Consider the following 24500-nt stretch of genomic DNA (forward strand, 5'->3'; position numbering starts at 1 on the left):
TCCTAAGCTCAGGTCCTAATCTAAACGTCCAGACTCGGGGTATGAGGAGGGCTGTCATATTGTCAAATGTCTTGGTAGCACCTAAGGACGGCTTCTCCCTCCCTTCCTTCCTTCCTTCCTTCCTTCCTTCCTTCCTTCCTTCCTTCCTTCCTTCCTTCCTTCCTTCCTTCCTTCCTTCCTTCCTTTCTTCCTTCCAAAGTAGGCTTCATGCCCCGTGCAGAGCCCAACTGGGGCTTGAACTCACAACCCTAAGACCGAGACCTAAGCTGAGATCAAGAGTCCGACGTTTAACTGACTGAGCCACCGAGCTGCCCCCACAGATGTCTGTCTTCTCCTCATCGGCTGCATGAGCCCAGGCCTCACCTCCTGGATGTTCCCTGCTTCCTGTGTAGCCTTCCCGGGCAAAGTCAGGGTCATGGAGGGCCGGGGGACCAAGTGTGTCCGTGACAAACCTGGGCTCTAGCCCAACGTTGAGGCAGGCAGGTGCTCAGTTCGCTGAGGAGACCGGGATGTGAGGCTGGGTCAGGCTGAGCGTCTGCGTGGAAGAGGGCTGGGGCCCTCCCGCCACCACACTGTCCTTGTCGCGCTAGCTTTAGGTCCTTTATTGGAGACTCCAGTGGCCAGAGAACTCAGCTAAGCCACGCCCAGTGCCCTGACCCACAACAACTGCTATAATAAATGGGTGCAAAGCAGCTACGTTTGTGGTAATGCGGTTATGCAGCCAGAGAAAATTAATACAGGCAGAGAGCAATTAATACAGGCAGAGAGACCAGGAGATGGGTGAGGAGACAGGAGGCGGCGGTGGTCTGGATGGGGGATCTAGGGGAAGATGCGGCCGTGGCTAAGGGCGTGCGAGTCCGATGTACGTGGAAGGCCTTGCTGACGAGTGGCTCCTGAGGTCAGCACTGAGTTACAGGCGACATCTCTCTGTGGCAGGCAATGTGCTAGGCATTTCCCGAAAGCGACTTCACTCAGTTTTCACTTTTTTTTTTTTAATTTTTATTTATTTCTAGGAGAGAGAGAGAGAGACAGCGTGAGCAGGGGAGGGTCAGAGAGAGAGGGAGATACAGACTCTGAAATAGGCTCCAGGCTCTGAGCTGGCAGTCAGCACAGAGCCCGACGCGGGGCTCGAACCCACGAACCGCGAGATCATGACCTAAGTGAAAGTCGGACGCTTAACCGACTAAGCCACCCAGGCGCCCCTCAGTTTTCACTCTTACCCTTGGTGGGGAGCTGTATCTGTTTTATACACCAGGAAAGTTCAGCCAAAAACTTGGCCAAAGTCACTCTCTCTTTTTAAAAAAATATTTATTATTTATTTTTGAGAGAGAGAGAGAGACAGAGTATGAGCAGGGGAGGGGTAGAGAGAGAGGGAGACACAGAATCGGAAGCAGGTTCCAGGCTCTGAGGCTGTCAGCACAGAGCCCAATGTGTGGCTTGAACTCACAAACCATGAGATCATGACCTGAGCTAAAGTCGGACGCTCAGCTGACTGAGAGCCACCCAGGTGCCCCAACGTCACTCTTTTCTTAAGTGGCAGGCCCAGACTCAGGGCCCCCGAGTGTAACCAAGCTCTCTGCCACCTGGGGAGACCCTGGAAGGTTGGTGGGGGTGCGGTAGGGTGGGGTAGGGGGAGCATCCCCTCCACCCCCACCCCTGCTGAGCAGCAGCCGGACAGGAGTGAGTTCCCACTGGCATCAACTGCAGAAGCCACTTAACTAGGAATCTTCTGTTGCCCTCGTGGTTGGAGGGGGGAGTAGTGCCGACTCTCACATCCTGCTCTCATTTTATACTTGGCCCCTGATCCCTTCGTGTCCAGCTCTGACAGCTCCAGGCACACCTTTCCTCCCCTCCCCACTCCCCTTGGCCTATACTTGTGCTCATAAGCACGTTCACTCTGTAATGTTCAAGTCTCTTCTAAACTGTTAAACTCCTACACATCCGTCAGAGTCCAGCCCAAATGGACCCTCTGAAAGCCCCGACTCCTTTCCCCAGACAACACTAATCACTCTCTCTATTTAATCGGCTGGAGTTCCAAGAACTTCCTTTCCATCTGATGGCATCCGAGCCCTCCATGCCCGACACACAACCTGGCACATGTAAGGGAGAAACATTCTGAGTGGATGAGGAGGCGAGCAATGCCTGAAGGCCCCTCCTTCCCCCTCAGTACTGGCTTCACCCCCCCTCCCCCGTTCCCTGGTGGGGGTGGGGAAGGCCCCGAGCCCTCTGAGGTAACAGAGCCCTATGTATAGCGGTCTCCATGGCAACTCCAATGAAAGTGGAGGAGGGCGGTACCCTAGCAACCTCCCAGCTGCCTTCGGCAGCAGTTCTGCCCTGTGCATCTGCGCTCCTGGGCTCTTCAGGTGCCAGCGTGGTTCAGGTGTTTTCTGACGTTATGAGAGAGAGTGGAGAGGTGAGGCCGAGGCCTGTGAGGTGGGCCGGGGGTCTTCTGGGACCCAGGAGTTCATTGTCCCTCTCTCCATTCAGGGCCGCTCGTGAGGGAAGAGAGCCCAGACACAACTGGACCTTCTTCCCTGGCTTCCTTGACTGACGTTTCTTGGGACCTTTCTTTCCACATCAGAACCTGGCAGTGAGTTCACACTTCTGTTCAAGCCAGTCCAGGGGGCTGGGGGCGTCATGGGGGCAGATGGGACGCTGCTGTGGGCACATCGGGGGCGGACAGGGGGGTGGGTAACAGGGGATGAGAGATGGGGATGGGAGCAGACAGCCCACTTGAAGGAGACAGAAGATGTCGGGCGTGGTTTCAGTACCACCTGGCTGAGCTCCTGTTTCTTTCCTGAGCCTCAGTTTCTCCATCTGTGAAAGAGGGTGAGTTAATACTTTCTTTGAACACCTGCGTCCTTATGAAGACAGATTAATCTACTAAATGTCAGCATGCATAACAGATGATCTGTATTAGTTATCTCTTGCTGGGTAACAAATCACCCCAAAATGTAGTGGCTTAAGAACACTTTTTTATTTCACAATTTCTTTGGGTCGGAAATACAGATGCACTCCAATGGGTCCCCTGTCTCAGGGTCTTTCACAGTATATAATCGAAGTTCAACTAGAGGACCTCTTCCCAGGGCTGCTCGTATGGTAGAACTCAGTTCCTCATGGATTATTGAATTGAGGGCCTCAGTTACTCATGAGCTGCTGGCCAGAAGCATCCTTCAGATCCTTGCCAGGTGGGCCTCTCCTGAGGTTAGCTCACGACATGGCCATTTCTTTTATCACAGTGAGCCAGCCAAGAGCCTGACAGAGTGTGAACAATGGAGTCACAATCTTCTATGTTCAGTCTTCAATCATCCTGGAAATGACAGCCCATCACATTATCCCATCAAATACTCCATTGGTCAGAAGCAGGTCAACAGGTGCAGCCCACACGCAAGGGATGGGATTATACAAGAGTGTGAATACCAAGGGACAGGATCCTCGGGAGTCCTGTCAACTGCTTACTTCAGGGTCCCCTCGAGGCCCCAATAATTTACATCCCTTCCACGTGCAAAATACATTTATTTCTGCCTAAGATCTCAAAAAAAAAAATGCTCATTCCATTACAGCATCAGCTCTGGCTGATGCTCTAGATTCTGCATCTAGAATCTGGCTCTACAAATCGGACCCAGGTGTGGAAGAGGCTCCTTGGCTGTGGCGTCTTGAGCTCAGTCCTTCCCCATCAGTCGATCTTGTGAAACTAAGCTCTGTGTGAATGCACCCAACACACAATGGTGTGGACACCTAGGATGCGAGCTACAGTCATCTCGATTCAAAAACAAGGAAGCTGGAGACACAAAATCACTGGTCCGTAGCAGTTCTGAAATCCAGCCAGGGAATGGTCGAACTTTCCCTGGTTGGGTTTCAAGGCGTGGAAATAATTCTCCGTGGTTCTCAGCAATTCCCAGCAGGTGCTTGCTTCCTCCCTTCTAATTATGCTTTAAAAATACAATAAAATAGAAGATAGCACGTGTATAGGCTGAGTAGTTCCCGCAGAATTTGAGAGTCCACCAGTCTTTTTCTATTTTGTACTTCTCTGCCCCCTTTCCTCCAAGCTGGTAGTGCTTTTGCTGATAGTTTCCTCAATATCTGAATCCCCCAGGGGCCCACACCACTAGACAACAGCTATGCTCCTCTCTTCTGGGGCTCCTGCTGAGACAAACTTCCTAGAGGTCCTAATACTCCACTGGGGGTCTTCGAGGTGAACACTTATCTCTTGAAAGGGCCCTTTGTGAAAAGATAGTTGCAAATGACATATCAGATAAAGGGTTAATATCCAAAATCTATAAGGAACTCACCAAACTCCACACCTGAAAAACGAACAACCCAGTGAAGAAATGGGCAGAAGACATGAACAGACACTTCTCCAAAGAGGACATCCAGATGGCCAACAGACACATGAAACGGTGCTCAGCATTCCTCCTCATCAGGGAAATACAAATCAAAACCACACTGAGATACCACCTCACACCAGTCAGAGTGGCTAAAATGAGCAAATCAGACAACTCTAGATGCTGGCGAGGATGTGGAGAAATGGGCACCCTCCTACACTGTTGGTGGGAATGTAAACTGGTGCAGCCCCTCTGGAAAACAGTGTGGAGGTTCCTCAGGAAACTAACAATAGAACTCCCCTATGACCCAGCAATAGCACTGCTAGGAATTTACCCAAGGGATACAGGAGTGCTGATGCATGGGGGCTCATGTACCCCAATGTTCATAGCAGCACTCTCCACAATAGCTAAAACATGGAAAGAGCCTAAGTGTCCATCAACGGACGAATGGATCAAGAAGATGTGGTTTATCTATACCATGGAATACTACATGGCAATGAGGAAGAATGAAATCTGGCCATGTGTAGCAGCATGGATGGACCTTGAGGGTGTTATGCTGAGCGAAATAAGCCAGGCAGAGAAGGACAGATAACATATGTTTGCACGTATAGGAGGATTAGGAGGAACTTAACGGAGGACCATGGGGGAGAAGAAGGGGGGAAATGGTGGGGGAGGGGGAGGGAGGCAAACCATGGGAGACTCTTGAATGTTGAGAACAAACTGAGGACTGATGGGGGCGGGGGGGGGAGGGTGGAGATGGGCATGGAGGAGGGCACGTGTGGGGATGAGCACCGGGTGTTATATGGAAACCAACTTGACAATAAACTATTTGTAAAAAAAAAAAAAAGAAAGAAAAGAAAGGGCCCTTTGTGTGACTGAATAAGGCCCTGACCTTTTCATCTTTATAAAGTTTTTTTTTTTTAATGTTTATTTATTTTTGAGAGGAGAGGGTAGGACACAGAGAGAGAGGGAGACAGAGAATCTGAAGCAGGCTCCATACTGTCAGTGCAAAGCCCGACGTGGGGCTCTAACCCATGACTCAAGTGATCATGACCTGAGCCTAAGTCAGACACTCAACCAACTGAGCCACCCAGGTGCTCCTGTGAGTTTTTTTTTTTTAATGTTTTATTTATTTTTGAGAGAGAGAGAGAGAGAGAGACAGAGTGAGAGCAGGGGAGGGGCAGAGAGAGAGGGAGTCACAGAATCTAAAGCAGGCTCCAGGCTCTGAGCTGTCAGCACAGAGCCTGATGCGGGACTTGAACTCACGAACCGTGAGATGATGACCTGAGCCAAAGCCGGACGCTTAACCGACTGAGCCACCCAGGCGCCCCTGAACACATTTCTTAATTTCAGCATCTTTTGGCACTTGAAGAGGATGAGGTTTTCCGAAACCATCAGGTCCTGCCTCTTTTGTGTTTAATGGTCCTTCCTTCAGTGCTGCTTTTTCCTCTCATATTTCACTACAAGAAGAAGCAGGGAGGCGTCTTCAGGGCCTTTGCTTGGAAGTCTCCTTTGCTACATCCCCCAGCTCACCCGTCACATGTTCTACTTTCCACATAACCATCAATGGCCACGTCATAAGTTTCCATTGTTACATAACAAGGATGCGTCTTCGTCCAGGTTCGAAAAACACATTCCTCGCGTCCTTTTGTGCCTGCACATCTGTTAAGGAAATGTAGGCTTCCTCCATCAAGTCCCTCAAATTCCAGCCACGCCTCAACACTGCTTGATTCTGAGGCCACTCCCACATTTTTAGGTTATTTGTTACAGCAGCGGCCCATCTCGGTACCAAAATATACGCTGGTTACCTCTTGCTGCGTGACAAATGGCCACAAAGCATAGCAACTTAAAACTACGTGCTTTAGGGGTGCCTGGGTGCCTCGATTGGGTGTCTTGACTTTGGCTCAGGTCACGATCTCACGGATCATGGGTTTGAGCCCCATGTCAGGCTCTGTGCTGACAGCTTGGAGCCTGGAGCCTGCTTCAGATTCTGTGTCTCCCTCTCTCTCTGCCCCTCCTCTGCTTGTCCTGTGTCTCAAAAGTAAATAAACATTTTTTAAAAAACCTATGTGCTTTAAAGAAGTACAAATTTATTATCTCATAGTTACTATGAGTCTGGATCCTGAGTGTGGCCTGGGCGGGTCCTCTGGGTGTCCCATGGGCTATAATGGATGTGTCTGCTGGGCTGTGTTCTCATAGGAATGCTCAACTAGGGAAGGATCCACGACCATGCTCACTGGGGAGGGGACAGGATCAGGTAGTTCTCTGAGGACTATGGGACCAAGGGTCTCCATTCCTCGTGAGCTGTTCGCCTCTCCACGGGGCAGCTCAAAACACGGCAGTTGTTTCTACTAGAGCAAGGAATCCAGGCAGAGCCAGAGAAAGAGTGTGAACAAGACAGAAGGCACCTGGGGCACCTGGGTGGCTCAGTCTGTTGAGCATCCAACTTTGGCTCAGGTCATGATCTCCTGGTCCGTGGGTCTGAGCCCCGTGTTGGGCTCTGTGCTGACAGCTCGGAACCTAGAGCCTGCCTCGGATCCTGTGTCTCCCTCTCTCTGCCCCTCTTTGGCTTGCACTCTATTTCTCTCTCTCTCAAAAATAAATATATTTAAAAAAAAAGAAGGCACTAATCTAATCTCAAAGTGACATGTTTCCACTTTGTCATATCCTTTGGATCAGAAGCAAGCTGCTAAGTCCAGCCCACACTCAGGGCGGGGTGTGTGTGTGGCCAGGGGCTAACACGCTGTGTGAATACCAGGGGGACAGGGATCATTGGAAGCATCCATATCAGACGCTGCACAGTCACACAGGTGTTGCCACACGATTATCAAGTGTCAACATTAATAGGGTGTTTTGCTTTGTCATTTTTCCAAAGAACAAAATTGACCAAGCTCTTCATCTGCTCTGGGCTTTACCAGCAGACCAGCGGGGCTGGGTGACCTGACACTCCCCCTCCCTGGGCCTCCGTTCCTTTATCTATAAAACCAAGAGATTGGATTAGTTAATCCCAAAGACCCCCTCCAGCTCTGACTTGCAGCTTCCATGCTCTCCTGATTACAAAGATGCTTACCGCTTAGGTCAGGTGTGAAGCATTCACTATACAATCCGTCGTTTTATCTTTCTTATTTGCGGTGAAAATCTTAAAAGCCACTGCAATAAAATATTAGGAATATGAGGAAAGATCACTGGGAAAAGGAACACAAACCCGAGAGCAGCAGAGGCTTTGAAGATTCCGAAGCTGCCCCTCAAATTCGGCCCAGAGGCCTGTTCTTTGGAGCAAAGACTGAGGTTGGACCAGGGTGATTCCCGTGCTCGGCTCTCCTGTGTTGGCCAAGCCAGTTCCCTTGGCTCAGGCTGCGCTGGGTGGGGCCGGGCTGATGGCCAAGGGCCTCTATGTTCAGCGCTCAGCTCATCTGTCTCTGCAGAGACCATGTGTCATCTGTGATGACCAAATGTGTTTCTCTGTCTACAGGACGAAGCTTGGAATTACCTGTCCCAGAGCAAGAGTCCATGGAGCTGGGCCGCCAAATAGGTAGGACAGGCTGCCCTGGGACCAGCTTCTGGATGGGCACCCTGGGGGCAGCAGGGAACAGCCCCTGCTCCCTCTCCCTCGATCTGGGTCTCAGTCTTGCTTGGGTCTCCCACGGTGGGGCCCTGACTCCCTCTGCGTTCTGTTTGAAGACAGAAATCAAAGGCAGGGAGAGGAATATTGCTGGCCCCTCCCATCTGCCCCTCTGCTGTGCCCAGTCTCTGTTTGCAGGGCTCAGGGGGAGGCGAGCGCCCCAGGGCAGTGCTGAGGAACAACCCAGCTGGGGCCTGGTCTCGTGGCTGGAAGGTACGGGCAGGTCCTGAGTGAGCCGGGCCCAGGGAGTGGTGTGGCCCAAGGAGTTGAGACGGGAGGGTCCAGGCGTGGGGAACAGCGTGGGCAGAAATCTAGAAGTCAGAGGTGCTTTGGCGAAACCTAGAGAAGTCAATATGGCTCCTGGGTCCTGGGCCTGGATCCCCGAGTTGGGGGCTTTGCCTACAGGACAAGGGGGGAGGCCTTCAATGCAGGAGTGACTGGGCCAGGTCAGCTCTGAGAGGGGGCCCTAGGCGTGTGGCCATCCAGTGAGATCGGGGAGGACTTGCCTATTGGAAATTCTCTCCAAAAACCCCCGGACCCCGGCCATGTTAAACTCTCAGATTCTGCCTCTCTCAGGGAGGCTCTGATGCAGGCGTCAGGAGGGGCCCTAGAATCCACGGATGTAATGAGTGGGGGCGTGTTGGGGGCGGGAATCTGATTGAGGGCCAAGCTGGGAAAACTGAGCACTGACCATCTGACCCTCACAACAGCAAGTGAAGCTGGTCTTGCTCTGCCCGCTTTACAGCTGAAGGGAAGGAGGAACAGCAGAGTTACAATGGGGTTCCTGAAACGCCAGCAGCCAACATTCATTCATTCATTCATTCATTCATTCATTCCACAAATATTTAGCTCCAAGAGGTCAGGGGTTGGCCTTTTAGTTCACTGTTGTGTCCCCGGTGCCTGACGCAGCACCTGACACAGTTTGTGCTCCATCAGCAGGTGGGTTGGTGAATATGGGCTCTCTGGACCGGGTCCGGCCAGTGAAAGCTTGTCACCCCAAGGGGCTGGCGGAGGGAAGGTGGGCAGGCGATTCCGCTGTAACGTGAGGATCAATGAGGCAGTCGGGAGCTCGGCCTGGGAGAAACGGGGAGCCCTGCAACTTGAGTCGTGAGCCCGGCATCCTGCGGGACCCCAGTAGGAGCCCATCGCTGCCCTGGGCCTCAGCCCCGCCCCCCCCACCCACCATAAGCAGGAGGAAGGGCCGTGGTTGATGGGGTGGGTGCTGAGCGTAGCTCATACGCTGTCTCCACTCTGTTGAGAAGGGTGCCCGGCCCTGGCCTTGGTTGTCCCCAGAGGCTCCCATTTGTTTGCTGGGGCGGAACCAGGACTCGACGTAGGGAAGGCCGCCGGGTCTGGTCTCAGGAACAAGTTCTCCCTCTGCCTTTTGTGTGGATGGCCAAGGAGCAAGAACGAAAACAGCATCTGATTTCACAGGTGGGGGGGTGGGGCAGGAAGGAAGGCAAGCGTTTTCTGCCTCCACTGCCCTACGGAAGGGTCTGCAGCTCCTCATGGGGGCGGGAAGTGAGAGGGGCTTCCGCAGGGCACTGCCCGTACTTGGAGGATCCCATGAGAATGAAATAAAACCCCCAGGAACTGGCAAACCCCCGCTGCTGTCCATCGGCCATCTCTGACACCCGCGCCCTGGAAATCGAAATTGCTAAATCCTGCCCCATCAGTCTGAGTCTCCCACCATAACCCAAGGCACAGTGGGGGGTTTTTTAACAGCAAGTTGCAAAGCGGATACATAGAATCTGATCTCCTTTTATAAACAAAAGGGAAGCAAAACTATGTATCCTTCAGGAGGGCTGGAGGAGCTATCTCTAATGTTTTGGAGGGAAGCTCACCAAATGCGTTGACAGTGGTGACCTGGGATTGAAGCCTGGGGAGCAGGGGGTGAGGCCGACTGAGGCTGTGTGTGTGGTGGTTGAGGCCGGGGGTGGGGGAAAGGCTCCTTTTCTGTATTTTGCACAGAAAATACAAGGATGAACAAGGGAAGAAAGAATTTATATACTCCTACGCATTATATAGAATGCGTAACACGTTACATAAATCGAGTGTTTTAAGTCACCATCCCTGTGGTTGTAAGATGCCCCGTTACTTATGTGGCTTCCCCGCCCCAAAGAGAAAAACATCGCCGGTTAGACCCGGGCCATCGACTGTCAGATGCGGTCTGATGTCAGAGGTGTGAGCATGAAAAGAAATGAAGTGTTACGCTGACGGCGCGCAGTGTCACTCTGGGTCTGACACCCCTCCAGCCCCCTACTCGCTGGCTTACTGCTGGCCTCCACCCCACGTCTCAGATGCACGGGGCTGTCTGGTGGGTGCTGCGGGAGGTCCAGGATTGACCCACCCAAGGCCCCACTTCAGTGAGGCCGCCACCCCCCATCTTGGAGGGCGGGAAAGCCAGGCTGGGGTGGGTGTCGGGGAGGATTCTTGATGAGACAGCATTTGAAGGAACTGAAGGGGAGGGTTTTGAGAAGGAGGGGCAGGCCTTCTAGGTAGCGGAACCAGGCCGGGGTGGGGGGGCGGGGGGGCGGCACTGGGAATTGGGGGTGGGGAAGGAGGAGCCGTTTGGTTGGAGCCAGGGATGGGCGAAGACAAGAAGGAGGGACTGGGAGTCCGGGCCAGAAGGCGCGGCTGCTGGTTGGAGAGCCTGGAAGTGGCTGGGGTGATGCCACCTGAATAGTGAAGACGGCAGAGGGAAGTGGGGGCTGGGGAGCAGCTATGAATGGGGAGCAAAGACCTGGCCCATCCAGCCCCGTGACTGGGCCAGCCAAGGAGACCCTCTGCCAGTTCCCACCGCTGCTGGCTTTCTCCACTGGATCCCTGTGGGATTCAAAGCCAGGAAGAGAACTAACCTACTGGAGCTAGTTCACAAAGCACAGAGAGGTCAGGGTCACACAGCCGGGGCCTCAAGGCTGACAGCCTGGGGCTCCAGCTGCTCTTGTCAAAAACAATGTGGGTTGATCCTGTCCAGTGGGAGGCGGGAGGCCTGGCCGACTGAACTTCCTTCTTCCTCTGTCTCTCCTGATTTCTCCCCTGTGCTTCTGGCTGCTATGACCGCTCTCTGTCCCCGTCCCTTTGACCTCCCTTTGATGCAGGCTGGCTGGGTCTGAGGACCCAGCGAGGGGTCTCAAAGGACCAGCCAAGAGGGTCCTTGGCTTCTCACAGGACACGGAAATGAAATGTGAGCCGAGAGGAAGTTGAGAGCAGGGTCTGTTGAAGACGTAGAGAGTGAAGATGCAGACAGAGTGTCTGGGAGACTCAGAAGGGAGAGGGGAGCGAGTCTCCTCTTTGCTTGGGGCCTGGGGTTTTCCTTTAGGACAGTGGTCCCGTGCACATGTCTTCTCAGGCACCCAGGAGCAAGGACAGGTGTTTAGGCATTTTCTGTAAGGCACTGATGTCCTGAAGTGAGGGGTCTGGGTGAGTCCGTCTTGAAAAACGTTCATGTCGCTCTTTAGATATTGTCTATTGTGCTGGAAGACTCTGAAGAAGTCATTAAACCCTTGACCTTTACAAGGAGGGCATACACTATCTGTAAGGTGTGGATAAGGCTGCGCACAGTTCCCAGCATGAACAGAAGCAGGAAAAGGAGCAGAAAAAGCAGTTTCTCATGGGGTTCCTTCAGTTCTCTGCCTCGCCTTTATCTGCTCCAGGTCTCTGAGGCTCCGTGTCTGTCTCTTCCTCCTTCTTGCCTCATCACTGTCTCCCTTTCTGTCCCCTACTTTGCATTTATCTCTTTCCCTCCCTCCCTCCCGCTCTCCCCCTATTCAGGTACAACCTCTATGGCCAGGGCCCATCTGAACAGCAAGGAAAGCCAGCAGGACACGGACTCCTGGAGAACTGCCCTTAGCCCTTTGGACACCCCCAAGTTCAAGTACCAGGCCCCCGTCTCCCCACAGGAGACCCTGTACCGGGGATGCAGCCCCCTAAGGCAGCCCCACTCTGAGGAGGTCCAGCCCACACCCTCAACGGCCATCAGTAGGGGTTCTCTGTCCTCGGGGAAGGACTCACAGTGTGGGTCCCTGAAGAACGGAGGCTACAGACCCTCCTCGAGGGAGAGCAGGGCTTCTATCCAAGAGGAGGCTCAGCTGTGCCAGGGACCAAAGGAAGGTCCCAACATAGGAGCCCGGGACCAGAAGAGCAGCGTCATTCCCAACAACATTCGTCACAAGTTTGGGAGCAAGATGGTGGACGAGCTGATCTCTGAGGAGCAGGTATCAGAGCGGGCACAGGAGGCTGAGGGCAGCAGATGGGTTATGCGTGGAGACTTATGAAGACCCCCAAGGAGCCTGCTGTCAAGTACAGAGTCCCTACAATACTATCATTGATGACAGTGATGTTGACTGTGCCCTTGCGATGTGCCAGGCACTGAGCAGTTTAAAGTCTTCATGCACAACTCATTTGATCTTCCCGGTAAGGCAGGTACTATTGTTACCACCAGCATATGGGTAAGGAGCCCAAGGCTTAGAGGCGTTACCTAAGTTCACCAAACTCAACCAGTTCTATAGGATAAGAATCCAAACTGGGCTATCATGGTCTGGCCTTTACAGACCTTGCAGTGAGAAGTCTGGCTTTTGGATCAGATGCTTTTAACTTGAACAAGTCTCCTGAAGGAGACAACGTTGAGTGGATGGATGGCATTGACTGGGAATCAGAAGATTTGGTTTTGAATCCTGGCTCTGCCCCCAAATGCTAGGTGATGTTGGATAAGTTACTTCCCCTCTCTGGGCTCTAGTCCCTACATCTGTAAAGTGAGGCAGTTGGGCTATACCAGGTTGGCAAAGGCATGGCATGTATGCCACAACTTCCATGTCCTGCACATGGCAGACATCACTAGTCGATGCCGACATTGCCACAACATGGCAGACATCACTAGTTGATGCCAGCACTGTTCCCCACCTGATACACCATTCGGTGAGTCCCTATGGATCAGCTGAAAGTTGAGACAAAACTGCTATTTCTCGTCAAACGCGAGAGCGTTCTTCCTGCTCTGGCATCTTGACAGATATTTTCAAAGCCATCGTCTCAACCCTCACAGCGACTACCTTGTGCAAGTTATGGCTTCTTTTTGAACAGATGGTACAAGAGAAGTTCAGAGAGGTGACACGAGCTGCTTAGGGTCTCAATGAGCAAGCAGAATCCCTAGGATCACAAAGGCTGTGGGCTGGGTCCCCCCTCTACTTTGTCATTATAAGGTGTGGTGACCACACCCACCTGCTAGTCTGGGAAGTCACAATCCCAAATGTCCTGTCCCACTTGGAGGCCCTTGTCCCAACTTAGGGCTGGCTCTGTGATCACTGTCTGTCACTGCCCCTCTCGGCCTTGGAATGGTGTCATTTCTCCCTTTGGTCATCATTGTCTTGGGCTTGAATCAAGAGATCTGGTTTTTCTGTCTGGCTTTGACACAAGTGTCCCAGAGCCAGCAAATATCAGAGCTGGAGGCCACCTCAATGGCCATCTACTTTGGCCCCCACCCCCATTTTACAAGTAGGGAAACTGAGGCCCAGAGAGGCGCAGACACTCGCCCAATGTCAGTAGCTGGGTCATGGCAGAACTGGGATACACACCCCCATTTCCTGGTTCCTCACCCAGTCTGAGCCTCGGTTCCCCACTGGTACAGGAAGGAGCTGGCCCTGATGAAATCTCAGCAGCCACCCGAGCTGCCCTAGGTGATGCCTGGGTTCTAGAGAAAAATCAGGGCTCTGAGTGCTCTCAGACCTCTCCTGACGGTGTATACACTAGGTGCTCAAAGCAGGGAGGAGGCTTTATGATCATTACCTGCTCCGATGCCCGTGTGGCACGTGGGGAGGTGTGAGTGGTGGAGGGCCTTCAGCTCTCCCAGCCCCTGGCCCTGGGCCTGGTTGGAGGCTGCAGGGTAGGGGTGGGCTAAGAGGTGGCGAGGGCAGAGTGAGAGGGAGGGGGAGTTGGAGGAGGGTAGGGGGCTGATCCTGCTTCCCTTGTCTCTTCCTTGCTTGTCACACAGGCTCAAAGGGCCATCGACGAAGCCTCTGAGGGCCAGAAGAGTGCCAACTCGGGGTCCAGCAGGACCCAGAAACCCATGGAAATGAACTCCATCTTCTCAGAGTACTACAATCTGGGCTACAACACGCGGTCAAACTTGTTTCAAGGTCAGGCTCAAGGGCAAGGGTGGAGGCCGTCAGCAACTGTGGTGCCCAAGGCATTGGGTAGGGAAGGCCTTTGGGGTGTTCGCCCCTTCCTGGACCCCTATGGGGTCTGAGACCCAGGACTCATTCCCAGGGACACACATTTCACCGTCACCAAGGGCCTTCCCCGGGCCAGGCCCTGTGCCGCGTGCTGGGAATGTCCCGGCTCCAGCAATCTGTCCTCACCATGCGGAAAACCCATCCCCGTTGGCAAATAGCTGGCACTCCCTCAGACACCTCTGGGTGTCATAATCTGTGTCCTAATTTGGTCACAGGGAGGACAATATCAGGCTTTCTAGGTTCAAAGCTCAGCCCTGCCACTCCCTGGGTGTGGCCTCAGGCAAGATCCTTCACCTCTTTTGGCTTTGGTCACCTTCTTGGCATCGTGGGAGGTAACAATGAAAACGTGGCCCTCGGTGGGTCAGCGACAGGATTCTGAATTGCAGCTTGAAGCCGCTTGGCCTGGGGCTCCGAGTGAGTAGCTGACAGGCCATTAGTTTTCCTTCCCTGAGAGGGTGGTGGCATTGCCTGGGGGAAAGGACCGGCTGGAGATGCAGACATCTTTACAGTGTTCTCTGCGGGGCTGGGGCCGCCACCATCCTGTTTGCTTAGGGGCCACCACCATCCTGTTTGCTTAGGGGCAAGAATGATTAGCTCATTTCACAGGTGCATCGGAAAGTTCGCCCAAGACCACTCAGTTGTAGGTGGTGGGTCGGGGCACAGATCCATGTTTTCTTTCCGCCTCCAAAGCCCCAGAGTCTTTCCTCGGCTCGAGGGTCACCTCCCCGCTGTGACCCTGTGCCCAAGGGTTAACAGAATGCTCAGATGAAGGTCCAAGGCCATCGTGCAAGGCGCTTCTCTCTGCCCCCACGTTCGAGTTCAGCCTCATTGCAAAATACGACCTCTGTCCGGTCCTCTTCTTTCTTCCTTCCGTCACACCAGGACCTCTCCAGTGTCCCCAGAGCCTGGCAGACCTCCTCGCCTGGCTCAGATCCCCATCACCCAAGGAACCAGACAGCCACTGGAAGCCTTTCTGGCTTTTTCTTTGAGCTTAGAGACGGGGTGGTGCTGAGGGGGAGAGAGAGAAGACAGCTCAGATTGTCCTCTTTTCGGGGCCTCTGGGTTCCTGCCTTCCATGTGTCTCCGTAACGATAATCACCCATCAGCACACACACCCTTGTAGGGTAAGGTCCACACAAAGGGAAAAGCACTGTGTGCCCATCACCAGCCCGAGAGACACAGCCTTGGCACGGCTGGTGCGAGAGCCTGCTCAAACCAGCTGGCACCAGCTCACAAGGGTCCGTTGTTAAAGCTTCCTTAACTGATTGGCATCGCAACGCTATTTTACAGTGAACCATGGTAGTATTTATACTCCAGAAATCGGCCAGGCGCGGTCAGGTTGGGCTTCACCTTTAGCACCAACTGCCGGTGAATTTCGCCCGGGTGTCCCTTTCGTTTCCACTCCCTCTGTCTGCCTCACGCTAGCGGTTCCAGGTTGTGGTTGAACAAAAGTGAGGGAGAGGAGGGGGCGCCTGGCTGGCTCTGTCAGTTAGGCGGCCGACTCTTGATTTCGGCTCAGGTCGTGACCTCACAGTTCGTGGGTTCGAGCCCGGCATCGAGCTCTGCACTGACAGTCAGGAGCCTGCTTGGAATTCTCTCTCTCTCTCTCTCTCTCTCTCTCTCTCCCCCCTCCATCTCTCTGTCCCTCTACCACTCATCCTTTCTCTCTCAAAATAAATAAACTTGAGAGAGAGAGAGGGAGAGAGAGAGATCAGAGAGGCAAAGGGTTGGGTGGGGAAGGCCACCAGAAAGTCTTTTCTCTTGAGGGATTGGGAAGCCAGGGGAGGGAGAATCTCAGGCAGGAGAAACGACATTTTTGTGACTTAAGTTGGAGGACCATTCTGCTTGTCATTGAGGACTAGTTCAGGGTTGTTGGGGCAGAAACAGGAAGACCAGTGAGGAATTGACTGTAAAAATCCAGGTGGGGCAGATGATGGTGGCCTGGTCTAGGGAGCAGGGCTTGGGACCCTGCACAACCCTAGAGGCACCATTGTGCAATATGGCGGCCCAGGCAGATAATGATGAAGGTGGTCTGATGTAGCAGGCTTCTGGGTATCTGTAAGCTAGAGCATACAGGGTATGCTAATCAATAGATTTGGGGTGGAGGAGAGAGGAATTAAGGATGATTTCAAGATTTTGATGTGAAAATCTGGGAGGCTGAAATTACTATTTCCCAAGAGAGAAGGTTCCAGAAAGACCGGGTTGAAGAAATTCTACCCCATGTGAGTCTTAAAGAAAATCTTTCACATAGTCTTCTAAGATATTTAGTTTCGCTTTTCACATTGAAATCTTTAATCCACCTGGAGTCGATTTCTGTTGTGAGTGAGAAGTAGGGATTCCTGTTTAATTCTTCCTTTATGTGGATTCCCAATTCCCCTAATACCTTTTACTGAGTCGTCCCCCCTCTTCCCCCAATGACACCACTGGTATTCACCAAACGTCCACATGTGCTGGGATCAGTTTCCAGGCCCTCCGTTCTGCCCACTGTCTAATGTTATGCTTTTTAAAAAAATTTTTTTTAAATGTTTTTTTATTTTTGAGAGACAGAGAGACAGAGTGTGAGAGGGGGAAGGGTAGAGAGAGAAGGAGACACAGAATCCGAAGCAGGCTCCAGGCTTCGAGCTGTCAGCACAGAGCCCGATGCAGGGCTTGAACTCAAGAACCACGAGATCATGACCTGAGCCTGAGCCAAAGTCAACCACTTCACCGACTGAGCCACCCAGGCGCTTCAAATGTTATGCTTTTGGGGAGCCTGGGTGGCTTAGTCGGTTAAGCGTCAGACTTTCGCTTAGGTCATGATCTCACGGTTCGAGGGTTCGAGCCCCGCGTCAGGCTCTGTGCTGACAACCAGCTCAGAACCTGGAGCCTGTTTCAGTCTGTGTCTCCCTCTCTCTCTGACCCTCCCCTGCTCACGCTGTCTCTCTCTCTCTCCTAGAAATAAATTAAAAAAAAATAAAAAACACACAAAAAAATCAAATGTTATGCTTTTAATGACCAAGTATTAGAGGTAGTCCAGTCTCCGGCTGGGCAGATACCAGCCTCCCTCTCTATCACCACCAGCAGCATTAATGCCTTGGCTTTTCTAGGTCCTTGATTCCTCCACAGAGATTTTATTTTTATTTAAAAAAATTTTTAATGTTTTATTTATTATTGAGAGAGAGAGATAGAGACAGCGTGGGCAGGGAAGGGTCAGGGAATCACAGAATCCAAAAATAGGCTCCAGGCTCTGAGCTAGCTGTGAGCACAGAGTCCGACATGGGGCTTGAACCCACGAACTGTGAGATCATGACCTGGGAGGAAGTCAGACGCTTAACTGACTGAGCCACCCAAGCGCCCTTCCACAAAGATTTTAGAAATAACTTATCAATTTCTACAAAAAACAAAAGCCCTGTTGAGATCTTAGCTGGAAGTATGTTGAATCTATAGCTCAGATTAGGGGCAACGATCTGCTTTGTGATAAGGAATTTTCCAATCCGTGAATATGATAGGCAGGTTCATTAATGTAAATCTTTCAGCAACTGTAAATAACAGTTGATATATTGTTTTCTATAAGGACTAGGTAGTTTTTTGGTTAGTTTTCTTTAGAAAAACTTTTCCTTTGCTGCTTCTTTCAGATGGTATCTTTTTTAAAATTACGTTTTCTAACTTTGCTGCTTGTATCCACAGATGTGGTTTTTACTTCTGCATATTAGTCCTTTGTCCTGAAGCCTTGCTTGGCTTGCTTATTAATTCCAGTAATTTTTAGGTTCTTTGGGGCTTCTTTTTAATAATACTATTGGCTACTTTTATGCACAACATATAACCTATGCCATCAGGGGCAGCTCTAAGTACTTTATATACATTTTATTTTCTATTCCTTTAAACATCTTTAAAAATGTGTATTTTTGAGAGAAAGACAGAGTGCGAGCAGAGGAGGGGCAGAGAGAGAGGGAGACACAGAATCCAAAGCAGGCTCCAGACTCTGAGCTGTCAGCACAGAGCCCAACGCGGGGCTCGAACTCATGAGCCGCGAGATCATGACCTGAACCGAAGTCAGATACTCAACCGACTGGGCCACCCAGGCGCCCCTCTATTAGCTGATTTTTTAATATTCAACCAAATGTGTCTTCCTGCATTTAAACAAGCATAGATCCACTTTCCTTTTGAATTGTGAAAGCTGCCATCCGTGTAGAAAAGGGTGTGAAACCGAGGTGTGCAGTTTAAAGCATAGTAAAAGCCCCTCCCCTGCCACCTGCCCTGTTCTGGTCGGTGCTTCTCTCCCTGCACTGCCTGCCTTTTGTTACCAGCACCCCTGCTTTTCTCTGTAGCGTTAGCCCCTGTGTGTGAACCCCTCGGCAACGGTAGATAGACTGGTCTGGGCAGAGCTCGCAGAGAAGGTGACGTCTGGGTGGGAGACCCTGAGGAGGGGAGCAGGTCAGCCTGTGGGTTCCTGGGGAAGAACAGTCAGGCAGAGGGACCCGATGGGGGCACTGGCCCTTCCTGGCCTCGTTACTGGGAGCCATTGTAGGGTTTTGTACAGAGGAGTTACTTACGTTTCAAGGGACCCATCTGGCTGTTCCGCTGAGTCTGGACAGAACACAGTGGGACATGAGAAGAAGCAGGGAGGCCATGGAGGATGATCAGATGAGAGTAGGATTTATTTTAAGTGGTACCAGGCTGGCTCTAATCTCCACTCGCCCACCCCTGGGCCACAGAGCACCCTTGTCTGTGGAAGGAAGGCTGGGCTGGACGCTCTCTGCCCTGACATGTCAGGCCAGTGCCTTTTGCTCCCAGTTCTCATACCCCCCAGATTCTCGGGCTATACATCAAGCTCCCCAAGTGACCACACTGCGGAGCCTCTAATTAGATTTTTTTTTTAATGTTTTATTTATTTTTAGGAGAGAGAGAGAGAGACAGCGTGAGCAGGGGAGGGTCAGAGAGAGAGGGAGTCACAGACTGAAACAGGCTCCAGGCTCTGAGCTGGCGGTCAGCACAGAGCCCGTCGCGGGGCTCGAACCCACGAACCGCGAGATCATGACCTAAGCGAAAGTCGGACGCTTAACCGACTAAGCCACCCAGGCGTCCCTCTAATTAGATTTAACAGGAGAGGCGGGCAATACCTTGGGTTTGGAGGTGAGGAGGGGTGACTCAACACATAGGAAGCCAAGGATCAAAATATGCTAGCTAGTTTCCAAATCAGACCATTTCACAGCTCGACGCTGGTACGTTCCCCCGGAAGGCCTGCCTTTTTATTTTTTTAAAAAATATTTTATTTTTGAGAGACAGAGAGAGAAAGCGAAGAGAGAGAGAGAGCGCACTCATGAACCGCCAGATCATGACCTGAGCTGGTCAGACACTCAACCAACTGAGCCACCCAGGCGCCCCCCTCTGGCAGATTTTTAGATGCCTGCTAGAAATTTCCATCCAGAGGAGTCGGCTTCCTTCACAGCTTGCTTTGATTTCTGATCTCTCTCATCTTTAGACCTTCAGTTCAAATTAATTTTCCTTCCTTCTCTTTCTTACTTTTCTTTCTTTCTTTCCTTCTTTCTTTCCTTCCTTCCTTCCTTCCTTCCTTCCTTCCTTCCTTCCTTCCTTCCTTCCTTCCTTCCTTCCTTCCTTCCTTCCTTCCTTCTTTCTTTCTTTCTTTCTTTCTTTCTTTCTTTCTTTCTTTCTTTCTTTCTATTCCTTCCTTTCTTTCTATTCCTTCCTTTCTTTTTTCTTCTTTTTCTCTCTTTCTCTATCCCTTCTTTCCTTCCTTTCTTCCTCCCTCCTTCCCTCCCTTTTTAAAGATTTTATTTTTAAGTAATCTCTATACCCAACATGAGCCTCCAACTTAACAACCCTGACATCAAGATTTGCACACTCTACCCACTGAGCCCGCCAGGCACCCTTTCAGTCCAAATTTCTAACAATAACATTCTGTCATGTGAGCATCTAAAGTCACAAACACCAAGAGTGTCTAAAACAGTGGCTTTCTGGCTGGATGGCGTTGTCATTAGTGAAAGTGGCCTGACGTGGTTTCTGTCCTTTGAAATTGTTGACACTTGCTTTATGGCCCAGTGGACAGTCAATTTTTGTAGATGATCAATAAGTGTTTGAAACAGTCTCTTGGGTTCAGGCTTCTGTGTTTGTCGAATAGAGCAGGCTTGTTAAATATTCCTATACAAGTCTCTGGTTTCTTCTTTATATTCTTGCTTGATCTATTAATTACTAAAGATGTATCTTTAGATCTTTCCCTAGGACAGCAGATTTGGCAATTTCTCCCTGAGGCTCTGGCAACTTTGCTTTATCTATTTCAAGATTATTCTAATGCAGCAAGTTTAGAACTACTACATCGTCTGAGTGAATCGCAGCGGTTTTTCATTTATCTCACATTTTCGTCTCGAGATGCCTTTGCCTTACAGTCTGTTTGTCTGATATCAGTAGAACGTGACCAGATTGCTTTTGGTTAGTACATGTTTGGTACATCTTTTTCTATGTTTCCATGTTTATCCTTTATCTGTGTCCTTTTTATTTTTTAAAGTATGCTTTACATAATATATATTTGGAAAATATTTTCTGTAGTCTGATCATGTTTTTTAACTAATGGGACTTAATCTATTTATATATATATATTTTTAATATGGATCATCTCTGTGTCCTCAGTCCATTGGTTTTTTTTTTTTTTTAATATTTTTATTTATTTCTAGGAGAGAGAGAGAGAGAGACAGCGCGAGCAGGGGAGGGTCAGAGAGAGAGGGAGACACAGACTCCGAAACAGGCTCCAGGCTCCGAGCTGGCAGTCAGCACAGAGCCCGACGCGGGGCTCGAACCCACGAACCGCGAGATCATGACCTAAGCGAAAGTCGGACACTCAACCGACTAAGCCACCCAGGGGCCCCTCTATTTATATTTATACGAACCTCTGAAGCATTTAGAGTTTTTCCTATGACCTTATTTTGTGTTTTCTTTTGGTGATGGTTTTTCCCCTCCTCCCTTTCTTGTTTTGCATTTGAGTCAGGTTTCTTTTTTTCTGATTTATGTCTTTAATCTTCCTATTTTTTTGTGGTTACTTTTGACATTTTTACATGTATAGCTAATACACTAGATTTAATAAAGATATTTAGGCTTTCCCAAGTCATATAAGGACATAAACAGGCTTCCATCCTATTCTCTCTGCCCCATCTCAGCTTCCATGTTGTTAGGTTATAGAATTTTAATTCTACAGAAGCAAAGTAGTTTAAGCTGAGGAATCTGGAGACACAGAGTCTGGGTTTGGGCCCTAGAGCTTTTACTGACCAGCTGTGTGACGTTAGACAAATGACTTAAACTTTCTGTGTTTCTGTGACTTCAACATTAAGAGGGGGGTAATAATAATGGGGCGCCTGGGTGGCTTAGTTGGTTAAGCGTCCGACTTTCGCTTGGGTCATGATCTCGCGGTTCGTGGGTTCGAGCCCCGCGTCGGGCTCTGTGCTGACTGCCAGCTCAGATCCTGGAGCCTGTTTCAGAGTCTGTGTCTCCCTCTCTCTCTGACCCTCCCCTGCTCACGCTGTCTTTCTCTCTCTCTCCTAGAAATAAATAAAAAAAAAAAAAAGAGGGGGGTAATAATCATACCTACTTCTCAGGGCTGTTGAGAAGATTCAATGCGTAAGTTCTGTAAAGTTCTGAGAACTGTGTGCTTGGCTTATAATACATCTTCAAAGGTGGTTAGAGATCATCGTCATTATTTTACCCCATAAATTATAACCCATGTATATTATGTGTAATTTATGTATGTATGTGTATATATACATGTATACTGATGTAAACATACGTCGATTTATGGTCACTTCATATATATATATATATTTAAGTTTGTATATATGTTCTTACATACATAAATTTATTTATTATGAGAGAGAGAGAGTATGGGGGAGGGGCAGAGAGAGCGGGAGAGAGAGAATCCCAAGCAGGCTTCACACAGTCAGTGCAGAGCTGGATGCGGGGCTCAAACTCATGAACCATGAGATGAACCTCAGCCAAAATCAAGAATCTGTCACTTAACTAGTTGAGCCACCCAGATGCCGCAGCTTATGGCTACTTCTAAGATTTTTTTTGTCTCTGGTATTTTACGTCTTCCTTGGATGTACATAGCTAAAGAACTTTTATGTATGCCAATTGGGGTGCGCGCGCGCGCACACACACACACACACGAAGTGCCCATAAATTGATGGATGTTTACATCAGTATATATGCATATACACATACATAAATTACACATAATATACATGGGTTATAATTTATGGGGTAAAATAATGACTGATTCTTGAATCTAAGGATTCATCTATTTCACCAGCTCTGGAAAACTTCTAGCTCTGTCTTCCACATGTTGCCTCTCCCTGTTATGTCCAGTTCCCCCTTCAGAACTCCAGTTAGACATATATTAGGCTTTCTCATTAAACCTTCATCTTCACCACGTTTTCATATTTCCCTCATCATTTCCCCCTCTCTGTGCTGCATTCTAGTTAATTTCTTTAGTTATATCTTCCTGTTGACTATTTTTTCTTAGCTGCATCTAATCTACTATTTTCCCTGTTCCCTGATTTTGCTTTAAAAATTTTTCTTTTTACTGTTTACTTAGTTTTTGAGAGCAAGAGTGGGGAAGAGGGCAGAGAGAGAGAGAGAGAGAGAGAGAGAGAGAGAGAATCTGAAGCAGGCTCCAGGTTCTGAGCTGTCAACACAGAGACTGATGCTGGGCTCGGACCCACGAACTGTGAGAGCATGACCTGAGCTGAAGCTGGACGCTTAACCGACTGAGCCACCCAAGTGCCCCCACCCTGAATTTGCTTTTAAACATTCTGATGCTAATTTTCAAACTTAAAAGAAGAGAGAATAATTAAATGACTATATGTTGCACTCTTAATCCCACTTTGACAATTCTTCTGGCCAATCTTGTTCCACCTTTTCTCCCATGCAGCCATCTGCCTGCCCTGCAGTATTTCAAAGCCAATCCCAGACCCCTGATCATCCATCGAACTTATTTTTCAATTATTATATGTTTCATTTTCTGAGATCTCATTTGCGTCTTTTACTAATCTGTTCTTCCTGGGTAGTTTCTTTGTCTTTGCTTGTACCTTTTGTGTCTCGTGACTTGAAACATTAAATACATTTATTTCCTATTTTGTAACCAACCATTTGAATCCTTGCTATCTTTGGGGATTTGGTCCTCTGTTTGGGGTTTCTTCTCTCTCTTGATCATGGTAACTTACTTCTTTGTGTTTTAACTGTACACATAGAAATACATTTTCTGAAAAGAGATGTTAATTGCCCCGTGCCAGATACTCCAATGAATCTCCAGTAATGTAATCTTCCCAGCCTTGCAAGAAAATGTTATTCCTTTGGTTAGATGAAGAGACAAAAGCTCTGAGAGGTTAAACACTTGTCTGAAGCCACACTGTTCATTAATGGCAGAGCTGGTGTTTGAACCCAGGCCTGCCTCTCCGTACCCTTGCCCTCCCACAGTCCACCATGCATAGGGGAAACTGACACCCAGGTATGGATCCTTGAGTGCCTGACCTCCATTGACTTGGGGCTTCTGGGGATCTCTTCATGGGGTTTTACAGGGGCCCCCGAGGAGACGACGAGCCTTATGAAGGCCTCCTACACCCCAGAGGTGATTGAGAGATCTGTGAGGGATTTAGAGCACTGGCATGGCAGGAAGACGGATGATCTGGGTATGTGTGGGCCTGGGGTGAGGGAGGCGGGGTGTGTTGGCCCCAAGGTTCGGAGAGAAACCACAGCAACAGGTAGAGCTCTGGGGCGGGCCAGGCATGGATCACCGCTGGGCCCTGGGCACTCCAGAGATCCTCTGGGTGATCTGACCTGGCCCCTTCCTTGCTCTCTGCAGGAAGGTGGCACCAGAAAAATGCTATGAATGTGAACTTACAGAAAGCATTGGATGAGAAATACGGAGAGAAGCGCAAAAGCAGGGGCTCCAAGTACTAGATACGACTGAGAAGAGGTGCCCTCCACTCTGAGAAGTCGTTAACAATAAAGAAAGACACACATCTGAATGTTCTCTTTTTGATGCCTGCCCTTCATGTTGGGGTGGGGGCTGATGTGAGGTACTGGGGAGATCAGCTGGGGGAGGAGAGAAGCCCCGAGGGCCCAAACTCACCCTTGACCTTTCCCCTAGACACACACCCCTTCCCTCATAATTCCAGGGCAGGATGTGGGAGCTGAGAGGTGCCTGGCTCCTCCCCCATGCCCCGTGGGAGGGGCCTCACAGTGGACTCTGTGGGAACTTACCTTGCATGCCTTCCTTAGCTGAACTCCAATTATTTCCAGACACCCATCCCTCCCCCAGGAGCCCACGGACTTCAGAAGAAT

At 50.3% G+C, this 24500-nt stretch overlaps 1 protein-coding gene across 1 annotated transcript; it reads left to right on the forward strand.

Moving 5' to 3' along the window:
* The first annotated feature begins 2290 nt into the window (after nt 1–2290).
* On the forward strand, nt 2291–24184 carry TEX33 (testis expressed 33). Its single transcript, XM_039246155.1, has 7 exons — nt 2291–2413; nt 2488–2590; nt 7798–7857; nt 11722–12164; nt 13934–14078; nt 23735–23845; nt 24019–24184. The coding sequence occupies exons 3-7, from the start codon at nt 7836–7838 to the stop codon at nt 24114–24116; spliced, it is 819 nt and encodes a 272-aa protein (XP_039102086.1). The 5' UTR covers nt 2291–2413; nt 2488–2590; nt 7798–7835; the 3' UTR covers nt 24117–24184.
* The last annotated feature ends 316 nt before the right edge of the window (nt 24185–24500 follow it).

This window comes from Hyaena hyaena, unplaced genomic scaffold (assembly GCF_003009895.1).
Source record: "Hyaena hyaena isolate Hyena2069 unplaced genomic scaffold, ASM300989v1 scaffold_280, whole genome shotgun sequence".
In the NCBI taxonomy this organism is placed as follows: Eukaryota; Metazoa; Chordata; class Mammalia; order Carnivora; family Hyaenidae; genus Hyaena; species Hyaena hyaena.